At 35.4% G+C, this 22,945-nt stretch overlaps 1 protein-coding gene across 3 annotated transcripts in view; it reads right to left on the reverse strand.

The window, feature by feature from the left end:
- The window catches only part of SGCZ (sarcoglycan zeta), an 883,936-nt gene that overhangs the window by 38,975 nt on the left and 822,016 nt on the right, over positions 1-22,945 (reverse strand). For 2 of the 3 annotated variants that reach the window (XM_081221232.1, XM_081221231.1), the window contains one exon: positions 3,871-3,993. The exons of the other annotated variant lie outside the window; for it this stretch is intronic. In XM_081221232.1, coding sequence (XP_081077358.1) covers positions 3,871-3,993 — 123 coding nt within the window. The remainder of the gene's footprint in view (positions 1-3,870; positions 3,994-22,945) is intronic. 3 annotated transcript variants of the gene reach the window in all.

Here is a 22,945-nt window from a genome sequence, read left to right on the forward strand (position 1 = left end):
TGGAAAGAGAAGTCCATGTACGAAATGCCGTTTTTCCTAAAATATAAATTAGAAAGGATCCATTTTAATCCCTATGGATATTGCTTAAATAGAACATTTCTGTGTCACAAATTTAAAATTCTAGAATCAACCTCACACAGATCTCTTGTCACATGCAACTTTGAAGTCTTGTCAGCACTGCTACCTAATTTACATGAAATACCCTGGAGTCACTGTTTCTTTGTAGTATAGTTTGTTAAATATTTAAGCACTGCTTTAAAGTACATATGAGGTTACTAATCAATCCCAGTGCCCTTAAATTGCATGCTACGCTATGCACAATTTTCTCCTCTAAGCATGTGAAATTCTAAATTATATTTGCCATTGATAACTTTATTTTCCTTTATTTTAGAGGTATCACAAGAGGAATAAAGCTACTATAAAGTTCCTATGCGGTATTCTGGTAATGGAGTAAGGACCTCACAGGAATTTGAGAATGTGTGTGTATGTGTGTATGTTTGTGTCTGTGTCTGTGGGTCTATCTGGGTTCTTCTGTGAGAAACAGAAGTGTGACTGGATACTGAGGGGAATTTTAATCATGTTAAAGTACTCCCCTAGGACTTCGCTGGTGGTGCTGTGGTTGAGAATCCACCTGCCAATGCAGGGGACACGGGTTTGAGCCCTGGTCCAGGAAGATCCCACATGCCGCTGAGCAATTAAGCCCGTGTGCCATAACTACTGAGCCTGCGAGCCACAACTACTGAGGCTGCGTGCCACAGCTACTGAAGCCTGCGTGCCTAGAGCCCGTGCTCCACAGCAAGAGAAGCCACCGCAATGAGAGGCCTGCGTGCCACAATGAAGAGTATCCCCCACTCACCACAACTAGAGAAAGCCCGTGCACAGCAACAAAGACCCAACGCAGCCAAAAATAAAGAAATAAATAGATAAATAAATATATTAAAAAAATAAAAATAAAATAAAGTATTCCCTAACTTAGCATTATTTATGAAAGATGTGGCCCTTGCATACCCTCATCAGGTTAAAAGCCAGGGTTACTTGTTATAGACACTCTCATTGTTCCCTCCTGTGTGATGCTTCCATCCTTTACAAAAATCTGCCTGGATTCTATAATTGTGAACTCAAAATTGTATTAGTTTATTATTTAGGATCTTCTGGAGTCATATGATACATAAACATACTGTAAAACTGATTAATTAATTTTTTGAGATAATTGGAAAATATAGATTAAACAAGAGTATTATGAAAAATAAACTCAAAGCTGTGTGTATATATTTGAGACAGAGAAAGAAATGGAAAAACAGAGCTAGAGTGAGATATATGTATTTATCCATCTATACATCATACAATATACCATGCATATATCACACACATACAAAGAGGAGAAAGAGAGAAAGAATGAATAATAGGTCAGCAGAGATGACTGCCCTAAGACAGTTAACTGAAAAGCAAAAAATCCTTAGATTTTTTAGGGAGCACTTTTTCCTCTGATTTAATAGTCCAATTAACAATTCAAAGATGGCAACCAGGCTACCGAGAAAAAGAGGAAATAAATGTGAGTATCTATCTACCTCCAAGAAGAATTAAAAAAAAACTAGTTATTGGGTCTAATTTTGTGAAGACAGTACTTCGCTGCACTAGTTATGAGAAAAATCAAGGTAATATAAAGATCAGAGAAAGTTAGAATTCCATGAGATCATAAAAGCCGTCAAGAGCTCCAGAACTACCCTTCACTTATGAATACAAAGTACCCAATGCAAATATCTGAAATGCATGAAATAATTTTTGGTCATGTGTGTAATATCCTAAAAGCTATGAGGATTATTTTGGTATCAAAGCTGATAACTACAGGCACTACCAAGGTTTAAAGATTGTTAAATATTGAAATCACATCTGCCCAATCCCTCTGAGTGCGTTTTTACTCTGGTTCCCGACTTTCTCACCAACTAGTAACTCAGATGATAGCATCAAGGGTCCTAAAGTCAATGTCCTTTCTGACTTGTTTGTGCTCTTTGCCAAGGAAAATCCTCATGATTTTTTTAAATAAATTTATTTTATCTATTTATTTATTTTTGGCTGCGTTGCGTCTTTGTTGCTGCACGCAGGCTTTCTCTAGTTGCAGTGAGCAGGGGCTACTCTTTGTTGCGGTGTGCGGGCTTCTCATTGTGGTGGCTTCTCTTGTTGTGGAGCATGGGCTCTGGGCGCACAGGCTTCCGTAGTTGTGGCATGCGGGCTCAGTAGTTGTGGCTCAGGGGCTCTAGAGTGCAGGCTCAGTAGTTGTGGCACACGGGCTTAGTTGCTCCGTGGCATGTGGGATCTTCCCGGACCAGGGCTCTAACCCGTGTCCCCTGCACTGGCAGGTGGATTCTTAACCACTGCACCACCAGGGAAGCCCTCCTCATGATTTTTTAATTAAAAAAATTTTTTTGGGGTCCCTGACTGCCAACTCAAGACTTAGGAAGGCCAATGTTTACCCCATGTACATGTTTACTCCTGACCTTTTTAAGGAGTCTTAAGAAAGAAAGAGAAATGAGGCTGATGTGCAGTCCTGCGAACCAGCCCAAACACTAACCCAATGGAGCAGGCTCCAGCTACTCATCAGAAAACTCACGAAAGAAAGAAAGGAGGCCCTTGGAGACAGTAATGATGGTGGTGGTAGATTGTGAGCCAGACCAGAGATGCCCAGTGAAGATCCCCATTCAACGATCTTTGTTGAATTTCATTGTTATTTAATAGTGTATCTTTCTTGAAATCCACACAGACCCTGGTGTCTGGGATATTGGCAATATCAATATTATCTTTATTAATAAAAACAAAAAGCTAACCTTTACAATGTCTTCATTATGTGCCCAAAACATTCTAAAAACACACATGCACACATAGGCATGTGCGCACTATCATTTCAATGATTTAGATGAAAGACAATAGATGGCATAGATTTACTCAAATTATTGAATGGTGGAGGCAGAATTTAACCCAAACAGCCCACAGCTGAGGTCATTTACCATGCAAACTGCTCTCACATGGCCCACAGGCTCTGTTCTACCTAGATATGATAGATATCCCATGAGCTGTCCCCAAACTCAAATTTGGGAAATGCTAAGCCAAACATATTTAATGTTTTAAATATAGGCCTCTTTGTCTTTTAAAAATATTTTATCAAAATAATGTGTATTGTGGTTGTAAATGAAATTATTCAAAAGAGCTTGTATTCAAAATGCTTAAAATAGTATTAATAAAATTCTTCCCCATTCCCAATCGTGCTTTTAACTTTCTGTTATTTTGTTCTTGTTTTCGCTTTTTCATTTCAGTTGGTGGTTGACACTAATGGCCCTAATATTAGAATAATGACTTTAATAATGTCTCAATAATAGGTGATTAGCACTATTTCTTCATTTATATACTTTTGAAGATAATTATGAGCCCTAAAGAACAGGAATTTAATTTACTTATAACCTTCCCCTTACTTCATTCTAAAGTTGATACTTACATTTTAGTTCTTCTTTTGCATATCTTTTACTGTTAAGGAACACTTCTAAATTGTATTTATCTATCACCTTGAGTAATCTTTAATCATTGTTTGCACCCCCCCCCTTTTCTTCCACCATCCACACTCAGTTTCCTCCACCTAACCCTGCCTGAGACGTGCAGCTTTGCTTTTACATCATTAAGGCTAATATTTATAGTGTCTTCTGCAACCAAGACCAGAGCTTTCTGTTTATGACTACTGGAAAATCAAATGATGTGATATCATGATATTATGCAAGACTCAATTTCCGGCGTGGGGACCATAGATATAAAAAAGTAGTTTCTCGTTCAGTTGCGTATTCTTTCAAGAAGTAAACAGTGTTCCAAGACCTCCATCTACAGTACCTGTAACTTTCAGCTTTTCAGCCCCAATGGTAATTCCATCTTCATCTGCAGAAAACAGCACCCTGCCGTCTTCACTTGCTCTCACTTCAAACCTTTTACACTGAGCTTCCACAGCATCAGCTCCTACGGTCAGAGGAAAGGTTTAAAAATGAATCTGGTATCCAGGAAACCATTAACATGTATTTTTTTTGAAAAAGAAGAGAAATACATATATTATTTAATCTCTACAGTATGTTTTATACCTAAATTAATATTTTAAAATTACCATCCTTTTCAGGAGGCTGTCTAATTTGGTAGGGTATTGCTGGGCTAAGTTGGTTGGGTACACATCTGGCCTCTAAATCCTGACATAGTCCTGACAAGGTCTGTGTGGGCTTAGCCAGTTAGAAAATCTTTGCATATACACAAGGAAGACGATGTCTGCTTTGTTCCTGGTGGCAGCCTGAAGACTTGGCATTATACCTGGCATGTGCTGGATGCTTAATAAGGACTTGTGGACTGAAGGATTCTCGTGTTTTCTCTCTGCAAGTAGACAATAGTGCCCATACTTGCTACATCACAAGGTACTTATAAAGCATTATTGAGTTGTGAAACTTCAGTTACTCTACACTTCATAGATTCTAATACTGCAATTTGTTCATTCTTTATTACTACTGAATGTGAATCCATTTTAGATTCAATATTGCAAATGTATGTGTATATCTATATATACATACATAACATATATATTTAGTGTTCTCCAATGTATCTTCTAATCAATAATTTTCTTTATTAAAATATTTTTAATAAATACAATTACATCATGTAATTGAAATCTATTTTCAATTTATCGGACAATTTTGCACATTAATCCATCCACAATCCACAAAGCCAGCTCCCATATGTGGAAAACATAATTAATTTGAGAGTGAGCAGGGCTTCAGCAAGAAGATCAAACTGGTCACGGGGTGAGGAACTGCTATTTCCGTAACAGTGATTTCTTTCTTTTGCAATAATGCATTTGGCATATGGATCTGTAACTTCCCCTCCTGTTAAGATTTGGAACATCCCTCTGCTGCTATCTACAGCAGAAACTCTTGGCAAGTACAATGTGGTCCACTCAGGGACCTGGGCATAGCACCCTTTGTGCATATTTCTTTTCATTTCTCTCTACATATGTTATGGACTGTTTGTATATGCCCTAAATTCATATGTTGAAATCCTAACTCATAATGTGATGGTGTTAGGATATGGAGTCTATAAGGTAATTAGGTCATGAGAATGGAGCCCTCCTGAATGGGATTGGTGCCCTTATAAAAAGACACAAATAAGTTTGCTTTCTCTCTCTGTGCAGTCTATGGAGTGAGGACACAGGGAGAAACTGGCTGTCTGCAAGCCAGGAAGCAGCCTCTCACCAGACACTGGATGTGTTGACACCTTGATCTTGGACTTGCAGCCTCCACAACTGTGAGAAATAAAAATCTGTTGTTTAAGCCACCCAGTCTATGGTATTTTGTTACAGCAGTCCAAATGGACTAAGACAATGTACTATCATTTTTTGTTAGCTATATGACCCCCAGGAATTCAAAATAGGAGATTATATTTGTATTCCAAAATGCCCTCTAAATTTAAAATTGTGTCTAGTTTCTAGTAGGCTTTTAGTAGGAGAATATTGTAGAGGTGAATGAGTGCAAGACTTAACTTTCTTCCCGCTTCCTTAGTCCTCAACCCCACCTCAGCCCTACTCTCAACCCTAGTCCATGGGTTTTAGTACTTACACTTTAGTAACTTACACCTCCCCATCATCATAGCTCCTGAGGAGTACTTAATAAGAGGAAGACATTATTCCACACTGGTAACATGTGGGATAATTTCTCTGAAAACAAGAAATTTTTCTTATATTCTGAAACTACATATATGTTTTCAGGTCCACAAAGAAAATGTGAAAACCTCCAATGAGAACAATGCTAAATACTTAAAAACTGGTGTTAACCATGCAAGCTATCAAGTTCAAAACAGCATAGATTGTATTTTTTTTTTTTGCGGTATGCGGGCCTCTCACTGTTGTGGCCTCTCCCGTTGCGGAGCACAGGCTCCGGACACGCAGGCTCAGCGGCCATGGCTCACAGGCCCAGCCACTCCGCGGCACGTGGGATCCTCCCAGACCGGGGCACGAACCCGCGTCCCCTGAATCGGCAGGCGCACTCTCAACCACTGCGCCACCAGGGAAGCCCCATAGATTGTATTTTAAAGTCTGTTTTTTTAAGCAAATAACTTTCCTTATGGGATTTAATGGCAATATTGGAGAAACCATGGAAGACCTATCGTTCCTGGTCACAGTCATTGCATTTGATCTTGCAAACATTATTTCAGCAGCCTGTGTTCAGTTGATTTTGTTTTCTTCTAATCATGGCCTAACTTTCCTGTATTGAGCTTTTAATCTTTGAACCATAATAACTCAAATGGATGATGTTCAAAAAGCCATGTTTGAGGCCACATGTGTTGATAAAAGTGATTTCTAAGTTTTGAGGCTTCTGTGTTTCAATCTATCTTCAGGGCACTGAGGCATACCTTAAATATGAACTGCCGAAAAGATACTACAGGTACTATACACGTAAAACTTAACATGTACACTACCTTGCTTCCTTCAAATGTATTTAATTATTGGGTGAATTGATCCACAAAATATATCACTGACTTTAATGACATTGAAGTATGTAGTTCTCTGTGCTTATAGATACATACATACCTACACACTATATATACACACACAGCAGCAAGACTTTTCTTGGCATAATACTTAATGTTGTTATATGGGAGACAATTTATTAACATAAAAATGCTATATTATAAGTCACAGAAACTATTAGAAATATAACTTAAGTGTCTGGATGTGGCAAAGTAAGTTGAAATCTTAATTCATTACATTTAAATAAGCAAAAGAAAATAAGCAGATTAAAAACATTTATGCACCTGGAATAGAAGAGATGCATCTAGGCCATAAATAAATGGATAAAGACTCATCCAATTGAAAAATAGATATATAAATTAATACAGCAGACTACACTCTATTCAACATATTAGTATAATTACAGAAGGCAAAATTGCAAGCAATTAGCAATGCATTGATAATAAGTAAATATTTTAAGTCAGAAAATAATTTTGAATGTATTGTGCTTCTGTATATTACTTTTCTGCAAATGGGAAGCACTTAATATATGTAATTGGACATATATTGCATTGTTGTGAATATTTATGTTTAAAATAAATATATTAGGCTATATGAAACTGAATTTATTATATCCTAACATGCTTTGTGTTGTCTTATTCTGTGTTTCAGGTTTCAAGTTAGCATCTCATATTCTCTAGGCTAGATCACCTTAGGAGCCAGTTGTTCAGAGGGGCAGTGATGTCCAGTTTAACCTTATCTCAATCAAAGATGCCTCCAGAGTTGCAGGAAAGCAATATGTCTGAATGTCTCTGGGTAAAGAGCTCTGATTCCTTAGCAAATAGATCATGGGAAACAAGTTATCCTGAAAGCTCTATATTTTATTAGTCATCCTAAACACCAAATTGCTAACTAAAGTATCAAGACTAAGTGCTTCTTTCAGAATATCTCTGAGAAGTTCATGTCAGCAACTTCGAAAATCAAAGAACAATGAGGTATAGAACAAGAAAAGAGGGAGACTGATCAAGATGGCAGAGTAAGAGGATGTGGAATTCACCTCCCCCCACTAACATATCAAAAATACATCTACATGTGGAAAATTTCTCACTGAAAACGAACTGGAAACTGGCAGAAGGACTTCTGTACAACCAAGGCTGTGAGAAAGATCCACACATAATTGCACAGGAAGGGAAGAAAAGCGATCAGTTTGGAACCTGTGCTCCCCGGGAGGAGACTCAGAGGAAAGCGAGAATACAAAGGTGAACACACTGGGGAGTGAGAAGTGAGAGCCACAGACTGGGCGCCTGGGTCCTGGGGCCCTATGTGGGGAAGACCAGCTGCCTTGGCTGGTTGGAGGACCTCTGGGACAGGCAGGAGGGCTGTGGGAAGGCTGGACTCTGATGGTGAGGAGCGTGCTCACTGGCTCCCCCTCGAGGCAGGACTGAGAGGGCAGAGAGAGGACTGCTCTGGAGCTGCCGGGTTTCCCACGACCACCTCAGCATGTGCCCCAGACCGAGCCAAGCAAACACTCTGGCGATGCTGAGCATATTTTCATGTGCCTGTTGGCCATCTGTATACTGTTGGTGGGAATGTAAACTGGTGCAGCCACTGTGGAAAACAGTATGGAGGTTTCTCAAAAAACTAAAAATAGGACTACCAATATGACCAAGCAATTCCACTACTGGGTATATATCCCAAAACACTAATTCGAAAAGATACATGCACCCCAAGGTTCATAGCAGCGTTACTTACAATTGCCAGAATATTATGGAACAACCTAAGTGTCCATCAATGGACGATTGGACAAAGAAGATGTGGGATATTACTCAGCCATAAAAAACAATGAAATTCTGCCATTTGCAACAATGTGAATGGACCTAGGAAATATTACGCTTAGTGAAATAAGTCAGACAGAGAAAGACAAATACTGTATGATATCACTTATACGTGGAATCTAAAAAATAAAACAAAGGAATGTACGTAGCAAAACAGAAACAGACTCACAGATATAGAAAGCAAACTAGTGGTTACCAGAGGGGAGAAGGAAATGGGGCAAGATACACATATGGGATTAAGAGATACAAACTACTATGTATAAAACAGACATGCAACAAGGATATATTATTGTACAGCACAGGGAATCATAGTCATTATCTTGTAACAACTTTTAATAAACTATAAACTGTAAAAATACTGAAACACTATGCTGTACACCTGAAACTAGTATAATATTGTAAATTAGCTGTAATTCAACTTAAAAAAGAACAAGAAAAGAGAACCGGCAGGAAAAAAAGAAAATATGTAAGCAAAATACAAGGTTTTTTAAAAGGACTGAAGTGTTCAATACATATCCAAATATTTTCTCTAGTCCATTTAATGTTCTGTATAGATTCTTTAAAAGCAAACAAACTAAACAACAATGTTAATTTCTTATTTCCCTCAGAGATGGCTCCACTGCCCTTTTTGGAAGGTTCACATTTCTTACAGTCATATTTAGTGTCCAAATGCATGTTTTGCAGACAAGTAGAGAGGCTCCATTAATTATGTACTGGCTTTGCATTTTCTATCTTAAATCAGTCAAAGACATGAACTGGAAAGTTTTCTTCAATAAAAAGAAAACAAGGCAAAGATCAAAATGGATATGTCTGGTGTGTTTTCCTCAAGCATAGCAGGATGAATCCTTTCTTCCTATATAACTCTAATTTTGTACATTTGTCAATATTTTCAAGGTCTTAAAGAAGAGCATTATTAAAAGATTAGAAATTCCCACAAGAAAAACAAAAACAAGATTCAATACAGTCAACTAAATTCAGTGTTCTGAAATCGCCGATTTAGAATTATCACGGGTCAGGAAAAAAACCAAACCAAGTTTGAAACAAAGTAAGCTGCTTTCATGAAATATAAATGTAAATAAGCCTGTAGTTTATTTTATTTTACACGATGTGTGTCATTAAAATCTTGCACGTGGAAAGTGCACTCTGAGTGTACGGGGGACAAGAGGAGAAGAAGCAGCAGAATAAAGGGAAGGTCACCAGGGCCAGGCTGGGAAGCTTGTCTCAGAAGAAGGGCTATTGAGCCTTGGGGATCTGCAATCCTCATGGCATCTTGCCAGAGATAGTCTTTGTTTCTTTCCCCCTACCCTCAGGAACTGCCTTCTGTTTTGGAATTGGAGGAGCAGGCATTCTTCCATCAGCAAATACGGTAGTTATATTAACTCTGAGGCTATATTCACCTTTGTAGCCCTACCTGGGACTCCCTACAGTCCTGGGTCTAGACAGATGCCTGTGCACAATATTTCTCAATTAAAGTGTGTTTTTTAAGTTGAAATGAATTCCATGACTCTCCACCATTTGTACTTTTGAGCCTTGTTGATCACTTCCTTGCCCATCTATACTATCTCTACGATCACATACTATTGCTCACCGTCATCCTTTTCTAAAAAGTTATGAAAAACTTATGCATATAATAATTATATAAATAATGTTACCCACCACCCCACTGAATACATATCTACTATTTCCAAAATAGGTGAAACTTTCAGTGTAACCTTTCCTTAATCATATGTCCCTTCATCCTCAGGGAGCTCCAGATGTCAGCAATGTCCCCAAATGAGTCTTTATCACTCCCATTTTATAACCTTACTACTTACGTATGTATCCATCAAACATTTTTCTTATTTTTGCATGTTTTGCACAAGATACACACACACATGCACAGACACACCATTTTATATGATTTGTATTTTTCAGTGACTTGATTTATTTTGTTAAATTGTAGCTCTGGTTTATTCACCTTCACTGCGATATTCTATCGTACAGATATACCACAAATTAGTGATCCATTTTCCATTGAAAATCTTTTAGATTGTTTCTAGGATATCAGAATCCGTAACAATTATGCTATAAATGTTTTTGTGTAAGGATCCTTCTACACTTGGTCAAACGTGTTCTAGGGCTTTTACGTGGGTGTGGGATGGCTGGACAGCAGAGTGTGTACTTTAATTTTACTAAATAATAAGAAGTTGCTTTCCAAACTGGTTGTATTGATTTACATTCCTACAGAGAAAGTATGAGAGTTCCTGTAACTCCACATCACTGCAAACACTGAACGTTAAAAGACTTTAATTTTTACCAATCTGCATGTTAAAAGGTATGCCACTATGGTTTAAATTTACAATTCCCTGATTGCTGTTGGAGTAAACATCTTTTTGTTTTTCTTTTTTTTGCAGTACACGGGCCTCTCACTGTTGTGGCCTCTCCCGTTGCGGAGCACAGGCTCCGGACGCACAGGTTCAGCGGCCATGGCTCACGGGCCCAGCTGCTCCACGGCATGTGGGATCTTCCCAGCCTGGGGCACGAACCCGTGTCCCCTGCATCGGCAGGCGGACTCTCAACCACTGCGCCACCAGGGAAGCCCTGGAGTAAACATCTTTTTTATGCCATTGCTCCACAGACTCTTTCCTGACAATATACTCCCCACAGTCAGTCCATGGGGGCATGTGAGGCCAGCTCTTTCTCTAGAAGTGGTTCAGTTCTCATAGGATATTATTCTCTCTGACCAAAGCAGTTAATCCATACACAAGCATGTGACTCAAGCGCTCTCCTGATTTTTGCTCTAAGTTTTGAAAAAGAGGCACATTCTTCTTTGAGATCAGACACTGAGCATGATATAAACTTAAAGCTTTTAGCTGTACTTCCAACATGGAGAAAGTCTGCCTGAGAAATCAGCCAATCAGTGAAAGGGAGAAAAAAAAAGAAGAGAAAGAGAAGGACAGAGAGACATTCCTGAAATTATTGCTTAAATAGTCAGATCCAGTCAGAAACAAATGAATCAAGCTCTGAACTTTCCAATTTTATAAATCAATAAATTACTCACTGACCCCACTCATTTTGAAGAGTTCATAAATTTTGAATTGGGTTTCCTTTAGCTGAATTCTTTAACTCTTTATTTTCTCCTTTAAGTTTCTATGCATTCTCCTTTCCGTCATGTTCATCTTTATTAAACAGAAATTCTGGAAATGTTCCACCTTTTAAGTATCACTGAATTTCCCCACAAAAAATTCAACAGTCTTTAATTAAAAGGAAAAAAATATGCTCTGTACCTCTAAATTAAAAAGCATTAATAATATATCAAATGTTACTTCATAATGACAAAAAAATTGATTCACCATGAATATTTAATTTAAATTATTATAGATGTAGAAACATGATGTCAAAACAAAGCAACATTTGACAAAACTACAAGAAAAACTAGCCAAAGGCAGATTCTTGACAGGAGATTATAAAATCTTTTCTCAGTAACACAGCAAAAAAAATAATAATGGGACAATTAAAACATTTTTATCAACGTCGGCATATTGGTCGTGCATTGAATCCTTAATATAAATAGGGACTTCCCTGGTGGTCCAGTGGTTAAGACTCTGTACTTCCAATGCAGGGGGCATGGGTTCGTTCCCTGGGCAGGGAACTAAGATCCCACATGACGTGCAGTGTGGCCAAAAAAAACCCCCCCAAAACCCCAAATATATATATATACATATACAAATAAAATAAATACTTTAAATTGTTCCTTTTCAATTGAATATTTTTTTCCATTTTATTGGAATATAATTGTCTACTACATTATATAAGTATAAAGTTTTCAGCATAATGACATATATATTGGGGAATAATTGAATATTTTATTTGACTATTTTATCTCAACCTACTCTATTAAATACCTTAAAAAGTGAATCATTACTCTGGCTTAATGCAAATCTTAACAGATAACAGCATGAAAATTATAGAGATTTTTATCTGACCACACTGCAATCAATCTTAAATAACAAAAGTTAACTGATATATCCCCATATGTTTAGAAATTTTAAAACTCACATTAAAATAAGCATTGGGCAAAATTCTAATAATAGTTGAAATTAGAAAGTGTTCCAAACTAAACAATGATTACGATATTATTGTCAACATTTGTAAAATATGCTAAATCAGTACTTACAACAAACTGTCTAGCCTCACATAGCTATATTGGAAGAGAAGAGATGCTAAAAATTAATGATCAAACATCCCTCTATGCTGAGAAGTAGAAAACAACAGCAATAAAACAACAAAAAAATAAATCCTCAAAATGTAGATGGAAACAATAATGAAGGGCAGATATTAATGAAACAGAATACAAATCTATAATATATTAGATAATGAGGTCAAAGGTAGATTTATTACAACTAATAAAATTGACCAATTTATGGTGAAATTAATTAATAAAATATTTAAATATAACAATACATATCAGTAATAAAAAGGGACATTACTACAGATATTATAGACGTTCAAATGGTACAAATATTTTATGGCAACATTATATCAATAAATTTGAAAATCTGTTTGACTTGAAAAAATGCCTAAAAAATATTACTTACCATACTGACTTAGGAATAAACAGAAAACCTGAGCACTCCCATTATAATATAGTATAACATAGTACAGAAATTACAGAAGTAGTTTAAAATCTTTACATATATACACATACAGACATGCACACACACACACACACAGAAATTCTAGTCTGTGCTATTCAGGAAAGAATCAATTTGAATACAAATTACAACTCTTAATGAGAACAGAATAATATGAAACACTCCCCAACTGATTTCATGAAGCTAGTATAATTCTGACACAAAAACCTTACAGAGATAGCACACTGAATAAAAATTACAGTATAATTATACTCATAAACAAAAAATCAAAAAGCCTAAGTAACACATTAGCCCACCATGTTTACCCCAGGCATGTAAGAGTGGTTTATATCTGACACTCAGTAAATGTATTTAACAATCTTTGAAGTTTTAAAGAGAAAAGACAGGATTAGCTCATAGAGGTATAAAAATTTTTTGACATAATTCAACATTGTTCATAAGAAAACCATTTACCAAACTTTGTATCCTTTCCTGACACAAATTACACACTAAGAAGCATTCATTTACGTTGAAGTGGTATTTAAACCATGTTTTTTTCAGTCTTATATGATCCAATGTATTAATTATCAATAATTTTAATGTATTTATTAAATATTCACTATATTTCACAAACTAGGTTAATGCTGAGTATATGAAAATAAAGAAAAGGGTTTTGTACCCAAGGAGATTATAGTATATTGGAATTGCTAAACAATTATACAAGGCTGATAAACCAAAATCTATACTGATTGTTTGATTAGGTTTATCAGTGTTACTTCCTCATTAGAGGCATCACAATCAATGTACAGATCCTCACAGGTACAGCTTTAAATAGCAGCTTTAAATAGCATAGCTTTTTAAACTAAAACTACATATTTTAAAAAGAAAATGTTTTTGAAGAGAAGTGCCATAGACTACAATTTCCCCTGTGTATGCGTAATCTCTTGTAATTTTGGATCAGTTTACTTGATGATACTACCAGAGCAACATGTGCTTAATAAAAGTATATTTCTAACTTGAAACTACAGGAAAATTCATTAGAGCACAATGAGATTTAGTACTTTCTAAAATAGAGTATCCCACCCTAATGGTTGTATGGCAACAACAGCTTTATCAGTGTACATGCACGAACTAATACTAAGAGGAAGTAATTTTCTTTTTAATTAGGCTTTATAACATTTAAGTTTCATTTCAATCTATAATATCTAATCAATAGTTTAGTTACACATCCAGACTACAAACATTTTCCCCTTCAAATGATCAATCACATCAGGCTTTCATTCTCACTACTCCACTCTAATTGGTCTTATCAAGATCTGGAATAAACATTTTTCAAAATTTAATAGCCATAGACCTCATCTTACAGGATCTCTCAGTAGCATCTGACTCATTCAACACTTTTTTCCTTAAAAGCTTTTTTCATTACACTTGAGAAACCACACTCTTGGCATTTTTACTAGCTCACTAGTCATACTTTTCCAGCCTATATCCTTGCTTTCTTCTTTTCTTCCTATTCTCTAAACATTTACTTGTCTCAGAGGTCAGAATAATGATTCTTTTTTTTAACATTTTTATTGGAGTATAATTGTTTTACAATGGTGTGTTAGTCTCTGCTTTATAACAAAGTGAATCAGTTATACATATACATGTATCCCCATATCTCTTCCCTTTTAAACTGTATTCTGTGTGAAAAGTCTCCAGAGCAAAAGAAAAAACCCGAAAAGAACGGAAGGAAATCCTATTTACTCCTCTCACTTCTCCATGCACCTGGGGGTTCTCATTCAGGATCATGGCTTTAAGTAATATGTATGTGTTGAGTCCAAGATTTCTAACATGTGCACTAATATTTACCAGGAAATCCAAGTTTATATAGACACCTTTTATAGATGTCTAAAAGGTACTGAAATATAGTTTGTCTCAATAAGAACTCCTGATTTTCACACACTTGCCAAATTATTTTTTCCTCAGTAATCTCCTTCTCAGTGAATAGGGCCACAATTTACCCCAATCGTTTAGCTCCCTTCAAGGTTTATCTCAGGTCCCACTTCCACTTTTTTTCCTCTGTGCCATTTTCTTTTTTTCTTCCAAGCCCCTAACTGATACAGAAACCCAAAGAAAGAGGTAAATACATTGAAATATTTATTTTCATAACGGAATGACAAAAGCAAAGGTAGTGAATAAAGATTGAGTCTTTTAAATTAACTTAAAATTTCTGTTAATTCAGAAACAGCATGTCTCTAACCCATTGTTTTCTTCCAGTTTAATAAAACAGCTGTCTAATGAATTGTTTAAATAAGGTAACAGGGTTTTCAGATAAATAAAATAAACAATATCTCTCTAAGATCTACTTTTTCCCTACATTCATCTTTCTAATAACATTCTTACTTTCCTTAGTCTCTGGAAAGATTTCTTGGTATCCTGAATATTTCAAAATATTCAAGAACAATTATAAATAACTAAACTGCCCCTCCGCCCAAGCTAAATTTTTGAACATACTAGTAATATTTGGGGTGAGGATATGATGAAGTCATTTATTTAATTAAATATTTGGGGAAACTTCCGATGCTTTTAGGCAGTTAACCGTGTTTCAGTAGAGATCACTTGAATTTGTTAAAAATAATTTGCAAAATGGACTTTTAGTTTTCTTATTTACTGATATCTATTACTCAGTGTGTATTCTCTTTTCATGCCTCATCTCCCCCTTTCAGAATAGGTATTTAAAAGAGGGTGTGTTTAGAGTCATCCAAAGTAACTTCCTACGCTGTTATCATCCGAATGAAGCTTTTAATTCTTTTCCACATATTGTCCTTCACTTTAATACATTTTTTTAAACTCCAAGGGAATTTTCCAATTCAAAGCACTCTTTTTTATCAGATTATCCAGCCAAATATGAAAAAAAAGTTTTATAGCCACATGTGCAGCACATTTTAAATACTAGTCCAAATTTCCCTCACCAGCATACCCTCCACCTGTCTTTCCCTGAAAATAGCTTTTTGGTGTTCAGAGAATGTAAGTAATCTGATGATGAAATTAAATGGAATATTATTAGGATATCTGAAAAACTTGTAGGTCAAATTCTTTTATCATCACTTATTTATTGCAGGTATATCTAAGAGTTGAAATTATATTTCCAAAATATTCATTCTGGATATTACTGTATATCAGAATACTCATTAGGCTGTTTCTCTTTCTGATACATGTTTGGTATGTGGTCCATGGTTAGAATGGAGATATGGGTCTTGGGAATGCAGGCCTTTTCTATTTTTTTCTCTGCCACTCTCAAATTATGCTTCTATCTTGGAGACCAATATAGGTGCTACTGGTCATTTTAATGAGTCTTATTCTAGAGAGCAAGAAGACAGAATAAAGGGCAGGTCCATTTTTTAAAAAGACACCATCTAAAATTGTATACATCACCTTATTTATATCTCATTAGCTAGAGCTCAGGCACATCTAGCTGTAAGGGAGACATATAGTCTCGAGCTGAGTAGTCATATGCCCAGCTTAGACCTGAGATTGTATTACTAAAAGAGAAGGAAAGAAGAGTTATGAGGGGGAGCAGCTAACGGTATCTGTAACATCATACAAGAGCTTTTATTTCAGAAAGAATCTTGATAATTGCTCAGACTTTGGAAAACCCTAAAGTCAATGTTCATATGCATCTTTCTTACTATTCTTTTGCTACTAATGCCTGGATTCCACATCCTGTAGGATGTCTCATCCTAATTTTACTCGTACTAGTTAATCTAAAATAATACTGATCCCTTTGCCTATAAATGAAAGAGAGCAAGGCTAACAGAAGCAGAAACCAGTTAGATTTCAGTCATATGTACTTTGTAAACACAGTATTTTGTTAACACAAAATATTTATGACTTACTGAAAAAATGCCATACAATTCATGACTTTAAAAAACAAATCACATATATAAGAAGGTACTTGCTATGTTTCCTCTGAAAATTCTAACTGGGTGGTGCTTTATAGTCAAAACAGAAAATAGATAATTTTATTGTTTTTCTTTAGCAAATTACTATGTTGTCTTTTAGTACATTTTTGCATTTAAAGGGATATAAATAATAAGAAGGAAAAGAACACTGCTGTATCTATTGCTGATAGCGGTCACCTTGATAATTAGCACCAAATATCCTCATCCAATCTGAATTTCTTTCTCAATAACCCATAATTTGCATACTGTTAAACACTCTTCACTTTTTATTAGTAAATCTCTAATATTTCTTTCCATAACATGTATATTTTGGAAAAGTAATATCACATTCAGATGTTAAAATGCTTTGCTACCTCCAAGCACTCTTTAATAAAAATTACCGGTAAATTACCATGAATAAATTGCATATGATGTTTGAGCTTTTATTCCAGAATTCTATCTAAGCCTATACTTAATACTTTATTTCTTTTACCTGGTTCTATATTTCTTTTCTTTCGAGCCTTCATCTTCACTAATTAGATCAGAATGAAATTGATGTCAGTAGTTTCTCAATATTACCTTAATGTCATTCAAGCACTATATCTAGCTATTTAAGATATAAACTACTATAAAGGAGAACAGAAGATAGCCTTCATGGAGTACACATTTGAATTTAGAATACAATTGACATTTTGAAAATGAAATCATCATGGCAAGCAACCTGAAAAAGTTTAATAGAACCTGAAAGAATTAAGATGTATGCTGTAAGAGACTATACTCTCACCTATTAAAAATTACATATATGTATATGATGGGTATGTATATCTGCATATACTGAAAGAAATGATAATATTTTTAATTTGCCACAGTTATGTATATGCTGAGATAGCTTTTTAAATATATTAATTGTAGTTACCCTGGCAGAATTAGTACTTTTTTCAAATATCTCTTCATGGAAAACTATATCCTATAGGTTGTCAAAATCTTTTCTCCTACATTATTGTCATAAATCGAGTTTTCTTTTTTGACAAGATAATGCATTTATAGGATACAACACTTAAAAGCATAACATACACCAGCGAAGTCTCACTTCTACCTCTGCCCTAGACATCCTTTTCTGCTATTTCCCCTAAGTGGAAAATTTCTGTGGTTCCTTTTGAATTTTTCTTTTAATTTTTAGCAAATAGAAGCACAGACAATTATATCTCTCTTTCTTAAACAAAATACACATTTTTACAATGTTTGTCCATTGCTTTTCCTATAACAATTATAGTCCAATTTTAAATATTCTTTCAACTCATGACAATCTAAATGAATGAAGGGATATAATAATGCAGACACCCAAATCTGTCTAGCTTTGTCTGGTTTAACATGTGTTTATTTTATATTTGCATGAAATTATTCTGATAAGTTGTGACTCCTTATAGCTTAATAAGGAAACTCCTATCTTCAATAACGTGGGGTTTTTTTATTTTTTAACATAAATTTGTTTATTTTATTTGTTTATTTTTGGCTGTGTTGGGTCTTCGTTGCTGCCCACGGGCTTTCTCTAGTTGCGGCGAGCCGGGGCTACTCTTTGTTGCGGTGCGCATGCTTCTCATTGCGGTGGCTTCTCCTGTTGCAGAGCACAGGCTCCAGGCACACGGACTCCAGTAGCTGTGGCACGTGGGCTCAGTAGTTGTGGCTTGTGGGCTCTGGAGCACAGGTTCTGTAGTTGTGGTGCACGGGCTTAGTTGCTCCACGGAATGTGCGATCTTCCCGGACCAGGGTTTGACCCGTGTCCCCTGCGTTGGCAGGTGGATTCTTAACCACTGCCTCACCAGGGAAGTCCAATAACATGTTTTATTAATCATTTTGGTGAATATGTTGGTGCCATGTTAATTAAACTTTCATGTAACACAGAAAATGGAGGAATAACTACATACACAATCAGAATTCCAAAGGATTTTGACAAGTCATGATGGGTTCAGATACTAGTTTTTAAAATAAACTTTGAGATAAATAAATTATATTTTTTGTAGGTATCAAGAGACATCCTTTGAAAAGCGACACAAAAACAGAATATGAGGGAGGAGAATTATCAACATTTGTGGGATAAAAGTGTTTTATCTTTTAGACAACTATGCCCAATGTGTTTGAGGAGTAAACATCATCTTAGACTGTATAAATGGAAATGTAATGCTGATGAACAAGAAAATGATCAAGCTGAACTCTGGGTTGATCAAATCATATCTGTCTGGATTGCTGCATTTTATTATAGGCTTTCTGTGATGGCTGATTGTTGGTGTGAATTAAAAATGTGACCAGAGGGCTTCCCTGGTGGCGCAGTGGTCAAGAGTCTGCCTGTCGATGCAGGGGATACGAGTTCGTGCCCCGGTCTGGGAAGATCCCACATGCCGCGGAGCGGCTGGGCCCGTGAGCCATGGCCGCTGAGCCTGCGTCCGGAGCCTGTGCTCCGCAATGGGAGAGGCCATAACAGTGAGAGGCCCGCATACCGCCAAAAAAAAAAAAAATGTGACCAGAGTAAGAGCACCCCTGCTAGGGAAGAGATATAAAATTAATCAATTAGTCAATATAATAAAACTACTATCAGAAGTCTAGTGTAATCTTAGTTTGAATGAATAAGAGTGTCATATAGAGGATAAGTGTGCCACACATTTTGGTTACACATTGCTGGTGTATTCAGCTACCTTTTGAACTCTAAGGTTTCAGAAGGATGTTAACATAGCTGGGCATGATAAGAAAATAATCAAAACTATATACATATATGTATGTGTGTGGAAATAAATAAATAAATAAATAAGTAAGTAAGTAAGTAAGTAAGTAAGTAAATAAATATATATATATATATATATTTTTTTTTTTTGCTGCTTCTGACCAAGATGGAATATCTGGGATTAGATTTACCTTCTAGTCTGAAATGACAACAAAAAGGACAAAATATATAAAACTATGATTTTCAAGACACTGGACCTCAGGAAATGATGGACAGTGATACCTAAGAGACAGAAACAAATGAGATGAGTCACACAATTACTGCAAGTTACTGCTAAGGGAGTTCCCAGGCTGTGGTGCCTAGAAGGGGAACCCAGGTGGAACCCAGCAGACTTCCTGAATTGTGGAGATGGAACAGAAACTATGACAGGTAGTTTTTAGGACAAAGTACCAAAGAGAACAGAGATGCGGAGAGAAAGGAACTCCAGGGATCTGCAGAGGATTGCCCTTAAATAATCAGCAGATTACATATTAGTGAAAGTATGTGAGACAACTACCCCAGGTCAGGGAAAGAAATAGAGGGAATAGTGTGTGGCATTCACAGAGTGCTCGGAATAGTACCTGCCAGATTTGAAAATAACAAAATCAAAAACAAGCAAAATAAAACAAACATCATAATTCATGGGGCATGGTTAGAGGACTCAGGAAAATCTTCAGTCATAATAGGAAATAATTAGCCCTAGACCTAGCAAAGCCAGAGGTCTGTGAAAGAAACATCAAATGCAGAACCCTGAAGGGAAAAATCTGTTTTCAATTAACTTAACTACATCCAGGACAAAGTTTGAGACTATTTATAAAAAAATACCCAGCACCAAAAGAAAAAAAAAATGTACCATGCCTCACATCAAACCCTGAAAGATTACTAGGCATGAAAAGAAGCAGAAAAACATGGCCCATAATGAGAATAATTGCTAATAAAATGTGACTCAGAATTGAAAAAGATGTTTAAATTAGCAGAAAGGGACAGTAAAGCAGTTATTATAATTGTATGCCCCAAAGTTAGAGACACAGATTAAAAAAAGACCCAGATAAAACTTCTGGTGATGAAAACTACAATGAAATGGAAAATACACTAAGTGGGATTAGCAGTAGATTAGATGTTGCAAAAGAAAAGTGAGCCTGATCCATAAAAAAACATAAAGAGAAAATGGATTTTTTAAAAAATGAAAATAACATCCGTGCTATTTAAAATAACTTCCTGTGAGTTTATATACTTGTAATTGGATACCCTGAAGAAGAAGAGAAGGAGGACTGAGGATAGGAAAATATTTGAAGATACAATGGACAGAACATTTCCAAATTAGATGAAAACTATAAACCCATATCTCAACAAATCCTAAGCACAAAAATACTAAGAAAATGATGCCAAATAAAACCATAGTCAAACTACTCAAAACAAGTGATGGAGTGCAAATTATAAAAGTAATCATAAATAAAAGACACTTTTTATACACAGAGTATCAAAGATAAGAAGGGCAGCAGATACGTACTGGGAATAATGCAAGGGGTAAGATGGACACGGACACCTTTAAAGAACCCTTGTCCCCTGCCCCCGCCAAAAGAAGAACAACCTAAAATTCTATACCTAGTGAAAATATTTTTCAAAAAAAGGGAAAAATAAGATGTAAAACATTGAAGAATTTATTATCAACAATCTGCACTCTAGGAAATGTTAAAGGAAGTTCTTAGAAGGAAGATAATAATCAGATAGAAATAGGGATCTATACAGAAGGAAAAAGGGTAACGGTAACTATATTGGTTTGGTAAGTATAATTTTCTAATTATTTAAACTGTTTAAAAGATAATTAACTATTTAAACAAAAATAATGACAATGTATTGTGGAATTTATAACTTGTGTACCTAAAATCTGTGACTACAGTATACTAAAAACTGGGAGGGGAGAAATGACAGTAAACTATTCTAAGGTCCTATTGAAGAGGTATGTTATCACTTGAAGGCAGACTGTTTTAAGGTAAAGATGTATATTATAAGCACTAAAGTAACCAGAAAAATAATAAAACAAATAAGCCAATAAGTAGACCAATAGGATCATATAAAATACTCAGCTAATTCAAAAGAAGACAGAAAAGGAATAAAAAGGAAACAAAGAAGGCAATATGTGGAAAACAAATAGCACGATGATAGACTTAAAGTTAACCATATCAATTGGACAGAAATAATTTAAACACTCTGGTCAAAGGTAAAGACTTGCAGATTGGATAAAAAGCAAGACCTTACCTACAACGAATCCACTTTAAATAAAAAGACACAAATAAGTTAAAACTAAAAAGATGGAAAAAGATATGCCATATTACTCTAGTCAAATGAAAACAGGAGTGACTGTTTCAATATTAAATAAAATAAATTTTAGTGCAAATCATATTAACAAGGATGAAGAAGTTCATTTTATAGTGATAAAAAGGTCAGTTCATCTAAGGGGCAAAAAGAATACCAAAAGTTTATACACTTAATGACAGAGCTACAAAATATACAAAGGAAAAATTTATAAAACTGAAACAACCCTCAAATTACAGTCAGAAATTTCAAGCCACATCTCCCAATAATAACTATGATAAGCAGACCAAAAAATCAGCAAATATTTTATAAACCACACAGTACAGTTTTATATGAACCATCAGCCAAAGAAGAAACCAAAATAGAACGTATTTATTTAGAAATTAATGAAAATGAAAACAAAGTATATGTGTTGGATTAAGACTAAAGTTGAATTTGTATAAATTTATAACACTAAGCATCTATATAAGAAAAGTGGAAAAATCTAAAATCAATGACCTCAGTTTTCATCTCAAAAAACTAGAAAAAGGAGAGCAAACTAAATTCAAAGTAGCAAAAAAGTAAAATAAAGATCAAAGTAGAAATCAATGTAATGGAAAAAGAAAAACCAAGGAGAATATCAATAAAACCAAACGTTATTGTTTGAGAAAAGATCAGTAAAAGTGGTAAACATCTAGTCAGGAAAAAAGTGAGAAGACACAAATTACCAATATCAGTAATGAGTAAGTGGCATTGCAACAGATTCAAAAGATACTAAAAAGTTAATAAATATATATATTACACATGGCTTATGCCTACAAATTTGAAAATTTGGATGAAATGGACATATTCTTTAAAGACTCAAACTATAAAAGCTCACTCAAGGAAAAATAGATAAATTTCATGGCCCTATATTTATTAAAGATATGAATTTATGTTTAAAAACATTCCTGTAGGGACTTCCCTGGTGGTCCAGCATTTAAGACTCTGCATTCCCAATGCAGGGG

This window comes from Mesoplodon bidens (assembly GCF_964165515.1).
Source record: "Mesoplodon bidens genome assembly, chromosome: 20".
Lineage (NCBI taxonomy): Eukaryota > Metazoa > Chordata > Mammalia > Artiodactyla > Ziphiidae > Mesoplodon > Mesoplodon bidens.